The following is a 20,540-nucleotide window of genomic DNA, read 5'->3' on the forward strand; positions in this document are numbered from 1 at the left end:
GGGATCGGCGTATAACACGCACCCACGATTTTCCCCTGATTTTAAGGGGAAAAAAGTGCGTGTTATACGCCGATAAATACGGTAACTAGTATTTTTTCAGCAGAATGCAGCAGCAGCAAGACAGTGAATAAAGTTAAATATGTTATGCTGGTGGATCTGGAATGAAAATGTCAGCCACACTCAACAGGAATAACACTAGGTTCAAACTTATGCATTTTTTAGTGCGCTTTGCAGTTCGCACGACAACACAAACACACTACAGTCCATTTAACATGGTTTCCTATAGTACATGTTCAAATCTATGTGCTTTTCAGCCAGTGCATTTTTTGGAAAGGTACTTTTTTTCCCTGCAGTAGATTGCGCTTTGCATGTAATAGACTTGCACCAAAAAAGCAAGTATTACGTTTTTGATGCATTTTGCATTTTTTTTCTTCCATAACAAACTGTAAATAGCTGGTTGTTAAGGAGCAGGCCGGCTACTAGATCCTCATCAGAGCATGCAGCCCGGCAGGTCAGGAAAGGCAGAGAATGAGCGAGCGAGCAAGCAACACTAACTCTGGTAGGCATTGGCATGGTTACGTTGTCATGTGTCTTCAGGCCTCTGAATACTAGATTGCTCAAAGCGAAATATGATCCTAGGATAGCTGCCTCCAGATTAACTGCTGGGTTAGTCTTAAGATGTTCAAACCACCACCAAACTGTCACCAAGACCGCTGCCCAATAATACTGCCGAAAGAAGGGCAATGCCAAACCTCCCAATGACTCTATCCAGTCAGCGCCTGAGCACGATGGACCAGGAATAGCAGGACCGTCCACACCAGAACATACCCCTGTTGGGACCCACATGCCTATATGTTCCACTTAAATGTGAGTTATTTATCTTATGTACTATTAAAAGTTTTAAACGTCTACACCCAGAAGCACCTCTCTCCTTGTTTTTTGCAAACCTCCCAGTGATAACAGCAGCTGCAGGGTAGATTTCGCTATTCTAGGAGTTGACCCAGCCCAAATGAAATTGGTAACAGTTTGATTCAGTTTCATAAAAAGGGAGCTAGCTGTGGGGACCTATAGAGCAACTGTATCCATGAGATAAATCGGGGACCAAAATCAAATCTCTTTAACACTTGCCACAGGACACCCCACTCAGTGTCAAAGGTCTTCTCTGCATCAAGCGAGGCCACAACTCCTGAGGAGGGATTATCCTGAGGTGATCAATATTAGTATATAGGCGACAGATATTGATATCGGAACCCTTGCCATGAACCCAGTCTGATCTCCATGTACCAAGGATAGTATCACCCGAAGGCGGTTATCAAGAATTTTGGTAAATAGTTTAGCATCTACATTAGAGCAGGGAGATTGGGCGGTAAGACGCACATAATTCGGGGTCCTTCCCCGGCTTGGGCACCACAACAATTACCGCTTCTGTCATAGAGAAAGGGATAGAGTCTTTCTTCAGCACAGTCTGCAGCAGTGCATGGAAGTGAGAGGCTATAACCTCAGCATAAGTTCTGTAGAACTCGGCCTGTAGGCCATCTGGGCCTGGGGTTTTTGCCATCTGGAGTGAGGCTATTGCAGTTTGTACCTCCTTCATAGGGAAGGGACCTTCTAGATGTTGGCAAGCTGTGAATGAGAGTTCTGGAAAGTCTATAGTGTCTAGGAACTAGGGTTGTCCCGATACCACTTTTTTTAGGACCGAGTACAAGTACTGATACTTTTTTTTTTTTTTTTTAATGTCATGTGACAGTTTTTTTTTTTTTTTTTAACAATGCTTTCTTTTTTTTCGGGGGGGGGGGGAGGGGGTGAAAGGTGTCTGTGAGTTTTTTTTTTTTTTTTATTTACAATTTTTATTTTTTACAATAATTTTTTTTATTCTTTATTGCAATATGTGTTTTTTTTTTTTAATCAGCCCTGTTGGGGGGCTTTGGTGAGATATCAGGGGTCTTAACAGACCTCTGATATCTCCCCCTTGAGACAGAGAAAGAGACCGAGGATAGAGATTCCCCAGTCCCTTTCTCTGCAGCCTCAGCTGCACTGAAAATGAATGGAGAGAAGACAGCGGCTCCTCTCCATTCATAAACTGACACATCGTAATCACAGGAGATTACAATGTTTCAGTTATGTGAATGGACAGAGTCAGCTGACTCTGTCCATTCACAAAGGAAGGAGGAGGAGGACAGCAGAACGGAGGGGACAGAGAAGGAGAGGGGGACTGCGGAGAGGCACAGCAGAACAGAGGGGACAGAGAAGGAGAGGGAACCAGCAGAACGGAGGGGACAGCGGAAAGGCACAGCAGAACGGAGGGGACAGCGGCGAGGCACAGCAGAACGGAGGGGACAGAGAAGGAGAGGGGGACGGCGGAACGGAGGGGGATGGAGGAACTGAGGGGGACAGCGCAGGGGGACAGAGGAACAGAGGGGGCATGGAGGAGGATGCAGTGACAGTCAGCGGTGATCGCGTGTGGGGGAGTTACAAGCACCGATCACCGCTGTATGTCACTAAAGCAGCTGAAAGCCGCGGGGGGAGAAGCTTGTAACTCCCCCACGTGCCGATCACTGCTGACAGTCCAGGTATCGGGGGAAGCATCGGGAGCATTTGCCCGAGTACAAGTACTTGGGCAAATGCTCGGTATCGGTGCCGATACCGATACTAGTATCGTATCGGGACAACCCTACTAGGAACCCCGTCAAACTATCCGTACTATAGTTTATTCAAGAAGAATACAGGTGTTTATAAAACTTCTTAAATTGAATGTTAATCTGATCTGGGTCCGAATGTAATTTCCCATCGTTATCGCTAATGTGTGCTATGTGAGTGGTACTGGAGCGCTCTCTAGCAAGCCAGGCCAGAAGTCTACCCGTCCTCTCCCCCTGCTCAAAACTCCTCTGACACTGAGATAAGAGGAGTTTCCGAGAGGAGGCGGTATGGGGGACCGCCATTTCTTTGTATAGCACCTGTAGGTCTGTAGCACCTGTAGGTCTGTGTGTGTTCTAGTGTACACATATTGAGCTTCCTTGGCCTCTGCCTCTTCAAGAGCTTGAGATGACTCCCTCCCGACCTTGCCGATAATAAATTGGTATTGGCCTCTAGTGTGGGCCTTAAAGGCGTCCCAGACCATTGCTGAGCTTGCTGTTCCCCGATTATGTAACCAGAATTCCACTAGTTCAGAGGTCATTAAGGGAGTCACCGTCTCATCCGACACCCAGAAGCAAGACAGTCGCCATAGGCAGGGACCAGAGACAGAATCTGTTATAAGCTTCAAGAGTATGGGGGCATGATTTGAGATACCTCGGGGCAAGATGGAGACATCCAGAGCATGAGATAACAGAGGGTTACTCATATAAATAAAATCTATACGGGATAGGAGGCATAAGTGCTAGATTGACAGGTAAATTGTCGCTCTCGGATGTCACCAGCGCCACACAGCCCATATGACTCCGCCCATCGACACTGGAATCAGAGTTAAACCTACCTAAACTGGGGTTTGGGGACATATTAAAATCTCCGGCCAATAAGATATGCACAGCTTGATATTGCGCCATAATTGGTGCCATTTTTAACAATATATTGGCCGGAGGAGGAATATATATACCCACAAGGACCAGCTCAAGCCGATCACAAATCGCATGGAGCACAACATAACGTCCCTCAGAATCCAGGCAGAGATCAAGGAGGTTAAAGTGCAAAGATTTGTGAACCAAAACACTGACCCCCCCTAAGAGGAGTAAGTAAAATGATAGTATGAGCCTACCAAGGGTTTTTTAAGCACCAGTGTTCTTCTCCCCACAGTGTATTTCTTGCAGAATGCAGATATGGGAATGGTACTTTTTCAAGTAATTAAACATAAGGGAGCGCTTAATATTGGAGTCCAGGCCCCTGACATTCCAGGCAATTACAAAAATAGAAGCCATATTGGGTATAGGGTATATATAATTATACTCCCGATCTCCACCTTAGACCTGCTGTAAGCAAATATACAACACATCATGAGCTTAATATGACAGTCAGTTTTGGGGGGTGAGCAGAATCGCCCATTCCCCATTAGTAGACATATAGTAAGGTTGTGTGCCTTAGACAAAAACATCATAAAACATAAAAAGAAATTAAGAACTAGAACCAAAACCCCCCCATCCCACGCCCCCCCCTCAAACCAGGGTGCGCTTTGTTCCCAAAACCAAATATGGCAACTGACAAGTGGGGATGTGCACAATGGAGAACCAGAAGCGATAGCAGTAATAAGCTATCACAGTCCATCCATAAGAGTCCGCCTGTAAAAAAAATAGGATAAACAGATCTGAGGATCACCCAGCAAGTTCTGGGGGCACTATACTTAGAACATGTTACAAACTGGAACAATGTTTGCTGGGCCGCAACAAAAACTGAAAGGTGGCTGGGATTTTAGACACCCCAAAAGTCTGTAGGGAAATCATAAACTTGTGTACACAAAGCCGCCATTCCAGCAACATGAGATATGTGAATTTTCCCACAGCATAGGTTCCCTGTAGAGCTGGGAATCGCTCAGAGTAGTGCTTATTCAGGTGTGGAGGAATAGTAGGGACTTCAAAGCCAGAGCGGTCATATCCAGCCAGGCAACAGGTCGGTAAGCAGAAGTCAAAGTCGGGTCGCAAGTAAAGCCCCAAGCTCCCATGGCAACATAGAAAAAAGTACAACAGGGGCTAATCAGTTCTATGGGTTACTTACTATAAGGATTGAATAGCATCCAGGCAAAGTATGGGACATAAGAAGTCTCATTCTCTAGGGAGAGTTTCAGGCCATCCAGTAGCATCTTCAGGGAATGCGAAGAAACAGACTGTTTCTCCATCCTGCAACCTCAATCTTACTGGGAAAAGCATACTATATTTGATCTTTTTATTCCTGAGGTTGAGTTTGACTTGATCGAAGGATCATCTTAGCCTTTGGGTATCAACCGAGTAATCCGGGAAAATCATTAGTTTAGTAGCTTCAGATCGCAGGGTGTGAATTTTCCTGGAATCTCACAATACTAGATCCCTGTCACAGAAATTAAGGAGCCGCAGTATGAAGGTGGTGGGGCGGGCCCCCTGGAGGGCCTTGTGTCGCAGGCATCCTGTGTGCCCTTTCCACCACGAATGAGGCCTGAGGGAGCAGGGAACGGAGTAGGTCTTCTGTGAAAGCCGTGGGATCAGACCCCTCTGCCCCTTCTGGTAAACCCATGATGCGGAGGTTGTTCCCATTTCTATTTTCAGTATCCTCCGCTCTAGATTTAAGGGACTTTACCTTAGTCTTTAAGGTGAGCAGATCCGCCGCGTGATCCTTTAGCAAGTCCTCTGAGTCACCTGCTCGACCTCCATCTGTAGGGAGTAGATTATCCCCGTGAGGGTGGACTTGCAGTCCGTGATCGCCTACATGAGGGCAGTTAGTCTGCTCCAGCAGCAAAGGCTCAAAGTCCTCCGTCTGCATCGCCATATTGGTGTTGCTGGCGGGAAGGTCATGCTCTCAGCTCGGGGAGGAGAAGGGTTACCGGTTTGCGAGAAGCAGAGGACATCCTGCCTTTGGTCATGCTATTCCCGGCAATAAGATCGGCACTACAGGTGGTTTCTGAGGTACGATCTGCAAGGAAAAATCAGCTAGTGCTAGATGGAGTCCAGAGCTCTCTCAAGGTGCTGCTGCCCCGATGGCCATCTTGGACATGCCACCAGCAGCACCATCTTTTTTTTTTACAAACTTACGTTCTTTATTGAAGTATTATACAGGTGTACAATGCAATAATTTCACAGTACATGTGGCAGGCACAGGCATTACATGACAAGTGAGGAGTACATCAAGATCTTACATTTGTTGAGAACAGGCAAATTGATGGAAATACACCAGGTATAGATCAGTATGTAGGTTTGTTCATTGCATATCAATACGCTCAGTTGTTATAGTTTACTAACATGGTTAGTTTTCTAGTTTTATTTAGGCAGGTGCTGTATCATCTAGTTCATCACATGTGGAGGCTTCATTTAGCCAAGTATCCCATATCTTGTTATATTTAGCGGGGCAGCCCCTATGAGCATATATTTCTTTTTTGTATGGCAGGACAGCATTTACTAGTGTAACCCATTCCTTGACAGAAGGTGGCATTGCCCTCAGCCATTTCTTTGCAATAAGCACTCTGGCCAAGAACAATGTTTCTTGGAGAAAAATATGATGAAATTTGTCTGATTCAGGGTCTGGGAATATTCCCAATAGGCACTGTTTCGGGCATAGAGTTAAAGGGGAACCCATAGTATCATGGATAAATTTAACAATTTGGGCCCAATAATTATGTATTATGGGACAGAGCCAAAAGAGATGAAAGAATGTTCCTTGAGGGCTTGCACATCTAGGGCAGAATGGGCTATAGTTAAGTTTAAATTTGGCTAGTCGTGTGGGGGTCAGATATGAGCGATGTAGAATAAATAACTGCGTGAGGCGGTCTGATAGTTTGTGTGAGACTTTTTTGCAAGCGTCCAGAGCCTCCTCCCATTCCTCGTCCTCCATCTCACCCACGTCTCCCTGCCAACACTCCTTTAGTTTATAAGCGATTGTTATTGCATCAGGGCGTGTTAACTGCGAGTACAATATAGATATTAATTTTTGTTGATCTGGGCCGTTTATCACAGCCAGAACGTCCAGTTGTTCTAGGTTGGGTGGAGAGTTCTGAAATTGGGTCATTAGAGCGTGGCGAAGCTGGAGGTATCGGAAATGCATAGAGTTTGGAAGCCCGAACTGGTCTTTCAATTGCTGGAATGATTTCAGTATCGTCCCAGTGTACATGTCTGCTAGAAATACAACCCCCCTAGAGATCCACAGCTCATTGTCAGGTAAGTGTAATAGTTCAGGTAGGCCTGGATTGTCCCACATTGGTGTTTGACTATGTGTTGGGGGAATTTTAAGTTTGCGTCCAACAGTCTCCCATATCTTACGGTAGGTATACAGTAACCCCCTGTCTACACCTCCCTCTGTCCCACTTCGTCCTCTATTCTCTCTAAGAATGAGCTGAAAGGGGTGAATATGCATTTTTGCAGCCTGAGAGCCTATTAGGAGCATGAACCGCTCCTTGTCACCTTTGTCGATATGAAAGAAGTGGGACAGTTGTGCTGCCAGGTAGTACAAGTTGTAATCTGGCAGTGCCGTGCCCCCCAAATCAGTGGGGTTTTTCAGCACCCGCCAGGACAACTTGTGCCGTGACTTTCCCCACACAAATGTGTTTAAGATCACTTCTATAGATTTGAAAAATCTCAGGGGTATATGGACAGGAGCATGCCAGAATACATATAGGAATTTAGGTAACAGGATCATTTTTGTCAAATTTACTCGTCCCATGATACCCAGTGGCAGTCTGGACCATAGTTGTGTTTTGGATTTTAGTATTTGAAATAGGGGTTCCAAGTTAAGTCTGATATAATCTATTGGGGAGCGTGTAATTTTTATGCCTAGATATGTAATTTCGCTGACTCGCAGTAACGGTGAGGATACCTGTATCTCGGTTGGGACACTAAGGTCCACGGGGAGTATCTGAGACTTTTCCCAATTAATATTTAGACCTGAGTAGGTTCCAAATTGTTTAATAATATCGAGGGCCGTTAGCAGGGAGTCGCCTGAATCTTCTAGGTATAAAAGCATATCGTCCGCATATAGACTAATCTTCTCAACCAACGGACCGCGTTCCAGCCCTCTAACCCCGGGATGTTCCCTCAGTGCTGTTGCCAAGGGTTCTACCGCCAGGGCGTATAATAAAGGGGAGAGGGGGCAGCCCTGCCGCGTACCTCTAGTCAATGGGAATGCCTGAGACGTTTTACCGTTGACCAAGATCCTGGCGCTTGGAGCCTGGTATAGAAGCTGGATCCAGCGGATGAATTTAGGACCAAACCCAAACCTGGCCAGACACCCCCAAAGGTAGTCCCATTCAACAGAATCGAATGCTTTGGCAGCGTCTAGGGACACTACCACTCTTGTACCCATTTGGTCGTGTCTGGCCTGCAGGTTCATGTACAGCCTCCGAAGATTGAACGCTGTATTTTTTGTCGGCATGAATCCGGTCTGGTCAGGGTGTATAAGGTTCAAGATCACCCTATTCATGCGTAGCGCCAGGACCTTGGCCAATATTTTTATGTCCAATTGCAATAGCGAGATGGGGCGGTAAGACTCGGGGAGCGCGGGGTCTTTACCCGGCTTTAGTATGAGTACAATGAATGCCTCATTCATTGATTTGGGAATGGAGCCAGAATCAAACATATAGTTAAATAACTCGTGGAGTTTGGGGGTCAAAATCTCACTATAGGTATCATAGAATTCCAGTGGGAGGCCGTCTGATCCAGGAGCTTTTGAAGAGGCAAGGTGGGACATGGCCTCCGCAACATCATCTTTAGAGATGGGCGCCTCCAATGTCTCTATTTGGGAACCGGTTAATTGCGTGAAGGTTATGTTGGATAGGAAGTCTGTTATCTCTTGTTTAGATTTGTTGGTCTTGGACGAATATAGAGAGGCGTAGAAGGCGCGGAACGCATCCACCACCCTGTCAGGATCTTGTATCAGATCCCCCATGTGGTCTCTTAGGGCAACAACAGTGGGTGGCCTGTGCTCCATATGGGCCAAATATGCCAATAAACGTCCCGCTCGCTCTCCACATTCGTACACTTTTTGCCTGGTGTAAAATATCTTTCTTTCTGCTCTTTCAAAGTGGAGCCCGTTCACTATACGCATTTGTAGTTTTACCCGATTCGCTGTTTCATTAGAGGGATGGTCTGAGAAGGCTTTATCCGCATCTGCCATTGCTAGTTCTGCCTGCCGGATAATGTCATTTGACGTTCGTTTGTGTCTGGAGATTTTTTGTGCTAAAAGCATACGGGCGTGATTTTTAAACGCGTCCCAAACTATGTCAAGGGGGGCTGTGCCAGTGTTGACGTGGAAGAAAAACTTCCATTCCTCTCCCATAACCTCCAATCCAGGGACAACTGACAGCCAGAAGGGGTTGAGTCTCCATGCATAAGAAGAGGAGGGGGGGCCCATCTCAAGTTCTATCCAGTAAGGGGTGTGATCAGAAAGAATGCGAGGGGACATCCCCGCTTTTTTGAGGTTTGGTGCTAAAGTGTTGGAGATAAGGATTAAGTCAATTCTCGACATGGTGTTATGTGTCGCAGAGAAGCATGTAAATGCTTTTGTTATGGGGTGGAGGGATCTCCATGTGTCTATCAGTCCCATCTCACCTAATAATTTTCCGAGGCGTGTGGGAGAGGGAGTGCTGTCAATCGGGGATGTCAGGGAGGTCCTGTCTATGTGGCTGTCCAACACCGCATTAAAATCTCCCATCTACAGGGCTGGGATTGTGGGAAATTGTGCCATAAAGTCCAGTCCCTCATTAATGACCTGAAACTGAAAAGGGGGAGGTATATATATTGCCAGTATAAGTATTTCCAGTCCATTTAGTCTGCAGTGTATAAATAAAAATTTACCCTGGGGATCAGACCGCAGTGTCAGCATAACAAACTGTGTTGTTTTGGTTACTAATATCGCCACCCCTCTAGAATAGGCCGAGTATGGGGCCTGGTACACCCATCCCAGCCAAGGTTTTTTAAGAGATAGCATTAACTGACCAGTTAGGTGTGTTTCTACCAAGACCATCACCTGTGCTCGTTGTGCCTTAAGGTATGTCATAACAGCGTTCCTCTTGGATTTGTCTCTAAGTCCCCGAACATTCCATACTAAACACTTTAAAGACAACATAGGCTTGCAATCAAAGTACGTGCATAGCCCCCAGCTCGCGTCGACCCGTCCCAGCAACATGGCTTACTCGCTCGATGCCGCTGGGAGGCGCCCAGCAAACGACCCGGAGGCATGCAGACAGGTTTATCATATGCATTTCACATTTTTTCGCAGGGTTTGCGTGCCTTTGTATAATACCATGTATAACAACAGAAATAATGATAAGAACAATAAACTTAAAATTAAACAAAACAGTGTTGTGAACCATTGCACCGATCCGGCTGGGCCCCTCACACCTCCCGCGCAAGTATTCGCAGAGGGCGTGCTCCCAGACGGACCGGGGAAACTTAGCTTGTGTAACATTTACAGTATGATCCTGTATTGAAACAGCGGGGTCTAACATAGTACCCGCAACTAGTGGGGCGAACATCCGCTGAAAAGCCAGCATCCGTGCGAGGAAAGCTTTCCTCAGGATCGGGTCAGACAAGAAAGGCGGTAGAATAAGAAGGAAAAAAATAAAAAAACATAAAACAGTCATTGTATGCCCAATCACAAAACTTTCGGGTGTGAGATAGCTCGAAGTTGTTCCAAACAATCGACAAGCACAGTAGATGGCTTCAGGGTAAGTAAGGGTCAGTAGAGATAGAGATAATATGTCTAAACTAGGAGCGTGGGAGAAGAAGGGGAGAGGGATCTGGATAAGCGGGCCGGTAGTAGAGGGTGTCTCGGGGGATCCTCTTCCGAGCTCACGAGGAAAAGTTCTATATCCCACGGCCCAGCCGCTCCGAGAATATCACCAAGGTGTGTGATGCTTATAATAGGCCTTAACACAAAATAGCTGCTCGGCCGTATTGTTCATAGAGGAGTGAGTGTAGGCAAGTCAAAATCCCTCAGCATCATAAGCCATTGAGAGTATACCGCGACATACAGATGGATATTGCAAAGGAGGTCATAGGTACCTTATCTGGAAGTTAGACGAAGTGCTCTGTTGGGTAGGAGAAAGTTCCATATCCGTGGCTTGATTGCGGTAGGATAGTTGAGCAGCACCATCTTTAATGTGATGCATAGTTAGAGTGTGCCCCTCGAGTCTTTGTTTGTCCATTATATGGGATGGAGCACCCCATCATCCCCCACCAGTACTTCTAATCAGTTTCCACCTGAGTTTTAGGAAGAGTCCTTTTAGTTCTCCCATAAAGAGGAGAGTATTTCTTCCATGGTTGAGAAGTGGGATCTTCCATTCAATGAATAGTGTAGGACCCACTGAAAATGGGGTACTTTGACGCAGTAGTAGGCTTAAGCACTGTATGGCCCCTATGGCGTAACCAAATCTCCATATTTGCTTAATATGTTCAGGTGCTTTAAATAGCCTTGTAGGATTTAAATTACATTTTTGTATGTGTGCGCTATAATCTTTTGTTCTGATGCCCCAGTCCTCTGTTATCAGCATGACAACTTCTGACAAGGCACACACAGGAGATAAAAGCAGCTGGAAAGTTGTCGGGGAGAAACTTAGAGATAGATAAGCAGAGTGCTTGTCTATTCACAGCTCTGCAAGTTTCTTCGTGCCTATGTGGAGGGGGGGGTGCCTTTCCTCCAATCAGCTCTCACAAAGTGTATGCCCAGACTTCCCTCCCACAAGATTTCTAACATGATGTGCACTTTCTAAAGAGTCTAGAAAGCTGAAGACAGCAGATATACAAATAAAACGAATGTAGGGAGATTGGGTTCATCTCTGTGTATCACCTGAGGCTGTTCAATTCACTGTGTATATGTGAGGGTTTACATCCACTTTAAAGAACACGGCGGGCCAGCTTCCCTGCCCGCTCTTTAACTACTAGCTGCCCGCCCACTGTCATATGACCGCGGGACGAGGCAGCTCTCGTTCTGGGCGGACGTCATATGACATGACCGCCTTCCTGAGCCACTAGGGGGGGAGCGCGCCGCGTCACTGGGGACTCGATGCGCGTGCCCGGCGGCCGCGATGTCCGCTGGGCACCCGCGATTGCCCAGCAACCGAGCAGAACCGTGGATCTGTGTGTAAACACACAGATCCACGTCCTGTCAGAGAGGAGAGGAGACCGATATGTGTCCCTTGTACATAGGGACACCGATCGGTCACCTCCCCCAGTCAGTCCCCTCCCCCCACAGTTAGAATCACCTCCCTAGGACACACATTAACCCCTCGATCACCCCCTAGTGTTAACCCCTTCCTTGCCAGTCACATTTACACAGTAATCAATGCATTTTTATAGCACGGATTGCTGTATAAATGTGAATGGTCTCAAAAATGTGTCAAAAGTGTCCGTTATGTCCGCCGCAATATTGCAGTCACAATAAAAATCGCAGATCGCCGCCATTACTAGTAAAAAAAAAATAAAAAAAATCATAACAATACTATAAATCTATCCCCTATTTGGAGACGCTATAATTTTGCGCAAACCAATCAATATACGCTTATTGCGATTTTTTTACCAAAAATATGTAGAAGAATACGTATCGGCCTAAACTGAGGGAAAAAAAAAAAAAAAAATTAAAAAATGGATATTTATTATAGCAAAAAGTAAAAAATATTGTGTTTTTTTTAAACTTGTCCCTCTTCTTTTGTTTATAGCGCAATAAATAAAAACCGCAGAGGTGATCAAATACCACCAAAAGAAAGCTCTATTTGTGGGGGAAAAAATGATAAAAATTTCATTAGGGTGCAGTGTAACATGACCGCGCAATTGTCATTCAAAATGCGACAGCGCTGAAAGCTGAAAAATGGCTTGGGCAGGAAGTGGGTGAAAGTGCCCTGTATTGAGTTGGTTAACAACCAGCTATTCACAGTTTGTTAAAGAGAAACAACAAAAAAACACGAATGCAAAACGTATGAAAACTGCATGCAATAAGGCAAAAGGCATTGCAAAACACACCAGTAAAAGGCATCAACCACAGCCACATAGATGTGAACCTAGGGTAAATCTACATTCAATTGCAGATCCCATCAAAGCAAATGACTGTTTAAGAGCCGGTTCACACTGAGGCAGCACGACTTGCAGCGCGACTGCCTCAGGCGACCTGCACACGACAGCAGCGGCGACTTACAAAATGACTTTTATATAGAAGTCAATGCAAGTCGCCTCAAGTCGCCCCCAAAGTAGTACAGGAACCTTTTTCTAAGTCGGAGCAATTTGAGTCGCTCCTATTAGAAGGGTTCCATTGTACAGAACGGAACGCGACTTGTCCGGCAGCTAAGTCGCATGACAAGTCGTCCCAGTGTGAACCGGCTCTAAAACAAAAAATCTGACTGAATTAGACTTTATTTGTTAATCAAATCTTAATTCTTGATCTGTGTGGAATTAAACAAAACATCAAATATGTGTATGGTACCAGTAGCAGAGAACGTATCTCAAAAATAAAGAATTGGAGAGCTGAGTAAAAGGAATGCATTAGATTTAAACAGGAAATACAAATGTAAAAATTGATTTTCAGAGAAAAATCTAAAAATAGTACCTGGGTTGTGAGAGAAGATAATATTGAGCAGATCCTGATCCCCCCAAGTTATATTTAGCTTGTACTTTTTCAGCAATGGCATCAGGATTTCTCCCCAATGCAGACGAATGGTTGTCATGTCATTCTGTAGATGAAAATTAAAAGAGACATCTGTATAAAGATTTATTTTTGTATTAGATAATTGGGTTGATTTACTAAAGGGAAATCCACTCTGCATTACAAGTGCACTTGTAAGTGCAGTCGCTGTAGAATGCCGAAGATCTGAGGGGAAGCTCTGCTGATTTTATCATCCAATCATGTGCAAGCAAAAATGCTGTTTTTTATTTTCCTTGCATGTCCTCGTCAGATCTACAGTGACTGCACTTGAAAGTGCACTTGTAGTGCAAAGTGGATTTGCCTTTCGTAAATAACCCCCATTGTCTACATTATATGAAAATATATTAAACTATATAGCGAAGCACATTACAGTTTCCTACAGAAGTTAAGTCTAAACTGTGGCACCTCCTGAAGAGGCTGAACCAGCTTCACTGATCAGCAAAACCAAAATGCGCTTTTCTGTGACTACTGAACGATGGGAACAATTACACACCTTTCTCATTGCCATGTCAAGCAATAGCTGAATGTTTTTCCAATGAAACTGACAGATATCTGCACATTTAGGCTCCGTGCACACTGGGCTTAAAAAATGCCAGTTCCCTTGGCAGAATAAAAAACACAAACATTTTTGTACACTTTTAAGCGAGTTTAGTGTTTTTTTTATCTATTATTTATTTATTTTTTTTTTTTACAGAAAGCTTCAATCGGAAGCGAAAACCAGAAGGGGTTTTTCCTGCCACTATACGCTGAGCTCGAAATATGCCTCTAATCGTCCTAATGTGTATGGACATATAGGAATACACTGAGCTGCTTCTACAGGCAAAAGTATAAATTTTTAAGCCAGTGTGCATGGAGCTTTATATAAATAGTAAATGTATATTAAGCTACAAGCGCTTCTGTGAACCTACCAGCCCAGTGTGCCTAAGCACTTCAAAAGGTATCACTATAATAATTGAATGCAGTTAAATAAAAAGGCTGGACTATATTTGTACGTAGCAGTGCGTTCACTTACAGCCAATGTAATACAATGTTCATCAAGCATATTAGGCCTCCATCTACCAACCTTACATTATTACAATGCTAGTGAAAATGAAACATGCAGTGTTCATAATGGCAGCAAGAACATGAATCATGACATGCTCTCACAGCACCACCTTCTGGACATTCCTATAAACTACACAGTTGAATATTTAGCTACAGTTCTTACAACTGCAAGGTGAATCAAAAATCAGTGTCTTTAACTACAAAACTGAAAGTTTACTCTCAATGAAACACCTAAATTGAGGTGCATCCGTGTGTTTTACATGTGCTGCATTTATGAAGGAATTGTGCCGATTGGAATGGTAAACTGCAGTCAAGCGCAAAGCACAGCATGTGAAAATTCTTTCAAATGTAACGTCATAAATCGGTGTGAAAAGATTCTACCGAAAATCATTGGTTTGTCTTTTCTTTAGGTTCGGTACACATATGAGCTGCATGCGGCTCACAGCAGGGGTCTGGTGCATGCTGGTTCACCATTACAGGTCCGATTTCAGCCTGAATTTTGGGCTGAATTCAGGCCTGAAATGGACCAAAAGACACAGAGACCCGCTGCGGAGATATGTGAACCGGCTCCATAGAGGGCCGGTCAAAATCTCCTGTTATTACGGATTGGATGCGGGGATCCCACATTCAATTCGCAATGGTGTGAACCCAGCCTTAAACATTTTGCCTGTGCTGGAAAGGCACTGTGAGGATATGTTGACTATAAAACATCTACAGAACTACTGTGAAAAGTGAACTGTGGCAAGAACAAAGATTGTCAAGCACACTAGTATGATATATATATATATATATATATATATATATATATATATATATATATAAATATATATATATATATAATTTTTTTTTAATAAAAAGGCAGTCCATTATAAGCAGAGGTCTACTGTTAATGAAAAAACTTATTGTCTCTCCTAGTTTCATGGATATGTAGTACCTGCCAGTCACAAGTCAGTCAATTGATTGAAAGGCATGTCATATGCATAATTTTCACACTAGTTGCTTTTAAACTTCATCCCACAATGCTCCACTGTAGGTCTCTAATCAGCTCCACCTCTCCACTACGGATGCTAGCACTAAAGTATTGTGTGTGTCCCCACCACCTGAAACATGTATCAAAAAAGAATCATATAACCGCACTCTGAAGCATTCCATAAAGAATATTAGGTAATTGCTACCAACGTTACACAGGTGCATCTCAACAGATTAGAATATCATCAAAAATTTTATTTCAGTAATTAAATTCAAAAAGTGAAACTCCTATATTATATAGATTCATATAGATTCATTAAGAGTTATATAATTCAAGCATTTTCCTTTTACTTTGATGATTTTGGCTTAGTCAGTGAAATCTCAAAATTTAGTGTGTCAGAAAAATTAGAATATTACATAAGACCAATAAAAAAAAGATTTTTAATATAGAAATGTTGGCTTACAGAGAAGTATGTCCATGTACAGTATAGTATGCACTCAATACTTGGTCGGGGCTCTTTTTGCATGAATTACTGCATCAATGTGGCGTGGCATGGAGGCGATCAGCCTGTGGAACTACTGAGGTGTTATGGAAGCCCAGGTTGCTTTGATAGCAGCCTTAAGCTTGTCTGCATTGTTGGGTCTGGTGTCTCTCATCTTCCTCTTGACAATACCCCACAGATTCTCTATAGGGTTTAGGTCAGGCGAGTTTGCTGACCAATCAAGCACAGTGGTACCATGATCATTAAACCAGGTATTGGTACTTTTGGCAGTGTGGGCATGTACCAGGTCCTGCTGGAAAATGAAATCAGCATCTCCATAAAGCTGGTCAGCAGAGGGAAGCATGAAGTGATCTAGAATTTCCTGCTAGAGGGCTGCGCTGACTTTGGACTTGATAAAACACAGTGGACCAACACCAGCAGATGACATGGCTCCCAAAATCATCACTGACTGTGGAAACGTCACACTGCACCTCATGCAACTTGGATCCTGTGGCCTCTCCACTCTTCCTCCAGACTCTGATTTCCAAATGCAATGCAAAATTTACTTTCACCCGAAAAAGAGGCCTTTGGACCACTGAGCAACAGTCCAGTCCTTTTTCTCCTTAGCCCAGATAAGACACTTTTGATGTGATCTCTGGTTCAGGAGTGGCTTGACAGAAGGAATGCGACAGTTGTAGCCCATGTCCTTGATATGTCGTGTGTGTGGTGGCTCTTGAAGCACTGACACCAGCCGTAATCAACTCCTTGTGAATCTCCCCCCCAATTTTTAAATGGCCTTTGCTTACAATACTCTCAAGTTTGCAGTTATCCCTGTTACATGTGCACCTTTTTCAACCACACCTTTTCCTTCCACTCAACTTTCTATTAATATGCTTGGATACAGCACTCTGAACAGCCAGCTTCTTTAGCGATTACCTTTTGTGACTTACCCTCCTTGTGAACAGCTGTCAAGTCAGAAGTCTTCCCCATGATTGTATAACCTGCTGAACCAGACAGAGACCATTTAAAGGCTGAGGAAACCTTTATTGATGTTTTGAGTTAATTAGCTGGATTAGAGTGTGACACCATGAGTCTAAAATATTAAACTTTTTCACAATATTCTAACTTTCTGAGATACTGAATTTTGGGTTTTCACTAGCTTTAAGCCATAATCAAAATTAAAAGAAAAAAAATGCTTGAAATATTATCACTCTGTGTGTAATGAATCTATATAATATTTGGGTTTCACTTTTTGAATTGAATTACTGAAATAAATTAACTTTTTGATGATATTCAAATTTTTTGAGATGTACCTGTATACCATATCCTACCAAGATATTGCAGACACTTAAAAAAAGGAGATACTGATATACAGAATTATGTAACTTTAGTGATTTTCTGTCTAGTATGTCTGCCCCTCACCGGATCCCAATGAAAAGTTCCTGAAAAATCTTTACACAAGGCGCGTCGACCTTGTGGACCATATGATAGGTGAAATCTTGCATACTATGTAATGTGGTACTGACAAACTTTGAGAGATGCAGATTTATAGGAGGTTTTTGCACATATGCCCCTTTTCTTTTATAAATGTAGTTTTAACCACTTTCCGACCGCCGAAATACGTCCTTAATTTGAGGACAGATATTGTTATGGCAGCAGCTAGCTGCCATAACCCCGGTATCCTCGTGTTCGGCCGGCTACAAGATAGAAGTGGTCTCTGTGGTGGATTCGCTGCAAGATTACTTTTATCGAAGTCGAGAGAGGGACCCCCCCTCTCGCCGTGCTCCGATGCCCTCCACCGCTTACCAGAGCCGTCGGCAGCGGTGGAGGCGATCCGGTACTCTCGGTGGCTGTGCATGGAGACGAGTGAGGGGAAGATGGCCCCCACTCGACTCCATGACATTGCAGGGTGGAAGCGACGTCAAAACATCACTTCTGCCCATAGCTCTTAAAGGGATTTTTTTTTAAATCTTTTTTTAAATGACTTTTTTTATTGCATTTTAATGTAAATATGAGATCTGAAGTCTTTATGACCCCAGATCTCATATTTAAGAGGTCCTTGTCATGCTTTTTTTTTTTTATTACAAGGGATGTTTACATTCCTTGTAATAGGAATAAAAGTGACACAATTTTATTTTATTTTTTAAAACAGTGTAAAAATAAAAAATAAAAACTAATTTTTTTTAAACGCTCCCTATCCCACCGAGCTCACGTGCAGAAGCGAACGCATATGTGAGTAGCGACCACACATGTAAGGTATCCCCGCGATCGATAGAGCGAGAGCAATAATTCTAGCCCTAGACCTCCTCTGTAACTCAAAACATGCAACCTATAGAATTTTTTAAATTCGCCTATGGAGATTTTTAAGGGTAAAAGTTTGTCACCATTCCAAGAGCGGGTGCAATTTTGAAGTGTGACATGTTGGGTATCAGTTTACTCAGCGTAACATTATCTTTCACAATATGAAAAAAATTGGGTTAACTTTACTGTTGTCTTATTTTTCAAAAAAGTGTATTTTTTCCAAAAAAAAAGAGCGATTGTAAGACCGCTGCGCAAATACGGTGTGACAGAAAGTATTGCAACGACCGCCATTATATTCTCTAGGGTGTTAGAAAAAAAATGTATAATGTTCGGGGGGTTCCAAGTAATTTTCTAGCAAAAAAAACCTGTTTATAACTTGTAAACACATTGAAAAAAGAGGCCCAGTCCTTAAGTGGTTAACTTCATTGAATAAAAATTTGCATTGTTATAAATATCACTGTCGTCCTCTGTACAAGTGACAAGTATGAATTTCCCCAGTGGGCACACAGACAGCAAGTAAAAAGAGACAGGAGTTTTGGAAAATTCCATACTAAAAATCAAAACAAAATTTGGCTTTATAAACGCACTTGCCTTTTCTATACAACATAGTAGGGACACGGAAAACACTAAACAAATACATTTCACTTTTCTGAGTGGAAGGAAAAGAGATTAATCCACCAACAAGTCTATGCAGTTGTTCAATACGGACAGGAAAAAACATCCACCTACATCCAGAAAAGATGTTACATGCCCAAAACTTTGCCAAAAGCTGTTTTCTGATGGAAAATTCTATCACTCAAAGGACTGCTTGTAATGAAACAGATTGAAGAACTGTAAACAGACAGTAAGACTTGTGTGTGCATGCCATTCTTACTGTCTGGATTCTAATATCCGATTTTTAGTTGTACTTCCTAGAACACTGATGGGTATACAACCTTCCTATACACCTTGTATACACCCATGTGTCCGTATGTGTCTCCTATTTTACAATTCCTAGGCTTCAAATCACTTTTTGGTTTTCTAAGCAAGTTACCTTTTCAGCAAGTTCCAGTAACAAAAAAATAAATAAAAAAATTGCTTTAATGAAACTTAGAACAGGATTACTTATTTCAGTTCGGGAGAAATGTCAGAAACAGCATATATACTTGCCTTAAAGTGTTTCATTCGAATACGAGTCATGTTCATTAACATAACTCCAGAGTTAATGCCAGTCTTTCCATAATAAGGATGCCGAGCAAAGCGGTTATACCATCCTATGCGGGGCTCTTCATGTTCAGGAGCCATAGCAGCAATCTGCGTAGAATTAAATTCATTCAAGAAAGACCAAATATCATCCATAGGACGCAAGAACAGTATGTCTGTGTCAACATACAATAACGAATCCACATCCTTTAGTATTAACTGCAATGCAAAAGAAACACCGTTAACAGAAATGTTTTAAAACCACTACGAAAAGAGTTATCCAAGTAAGAAAGAGAAACCAAATAAAAAATATAAAAAGGGAAAACCTTTTCTTAGGCAAGTCTGCATCATAATACTTAAAGCGGAGTTCCGCTTAAAAAAATAAAAATAAATAAAAGGCAGCAGCTACAAATACTGTAAATAATATAATAATCGGACACTTACCTGTCCCAGGGTCCAGCGATGCGAGCATACGAAGCTCCGCTCCTCTCTTCCTCCTCTCTGCGGCTTGGCATAGTCACTGTGGGTAGAAGAGAACAAGACGACCTGGACAGCCGCACACCGGAATAGATAAATCCGTCTTTTTATTCAAAATACAGGATCATGGGGTACACAACACGACTGTGGGGTGGTACAAGAATAAATGACGCGTTTTGCACTTACACCAAGTGCTTACTCATGATGTAAGTGCGAAACGCGCCAGTTATTCTTGTACCACCCCACAGTCGTGTTGTGTACCCCATGATCCTGTATTTTGAATAAAAAGACGGATTTATCTATTCCGGTGTGCGGCTGTCCAGGTCTTCTTGTTCTCTTCTACTTGCATCAGCATTTAGCCAGCACCTGGGGCTCTTCTCTTCCTGGAGGTAATGAGACACAAGCCCCTCTTTGAGCGGAGGATCCCACATCATAGTCACTGTGGGTGCCTGGCTGTGGCTTCACATCTGGGCACGCACTGCGCATGCGCGAACCACACGCCGTGACTGGACACCTCTCCCCCTCCCTCTCAGCAATCATCTGGGACACGTCGCAAGTCCCAGATGATTGCTGAGAGGGAGGGGGAGAGGTGATCTCCCTTCCGGTGCCGCGGTGTGCCAGGAGGAAGTGGGAGCTGGAACCCTCTAGAAAGTGGGGATCCGCGCCCCCCCAAAAAAAGAATGAAATGCCAAATGTGGCATGTCAGGGGTCACCTTTCCTTAAAGCGGAAGCTCCATTTTTGGGTGGAACTATGCTTTAAAGTATTACATTATTAACTATTAACTACAA

General features: G+C 43.5%; 1 protein-coding gene across 2 annotated transcripts in view; it reads right to left on the reverse strand.

The window, feature by feature from the left end:
* The window catches only part of GXYLT1 (glucoside xylosyltransferase 1), a 91,376-nt gene that overhangs the window by 26,251 nt on the left and 44,585 nt on the right, over nucleotides 1-20,540 (reverse strand). For both annotated transcript variants that reach the window (XM_073619933.1, XM_073619934.1), the window contains 2 exons: nucleotides 19,242-19,493; nucleotides 13,201-13,324 (listed from right to left, as the gene is read on the reverse strand). In XM_073619933.1, coding sequence (XP_073476034.1) covers nucleotides 13,201-13,324; nucleotides 19,242-19,493 — 376 coding nt within the window. The remainder of the gene's footprint in view (nucleotides 1-13,200; nucleotides 13,325-19,241; nucleotides 19,494-20,540) is intronic.

Source organism: Aquarana catesbeiana, linkage group LG03 (assembly GCF_042186555.1).
Source record: "Aquarana catesbeiana isolate 2022-GZ linkage group LG03, ASM4218655v1, whole genome shotgun sequence".
Lineage (NCBI taxonomy): Eukaryota > Metazoa > Chordata > Amphibia > Anura > Ranidae > Aquarana > Aquarana catesbeiana.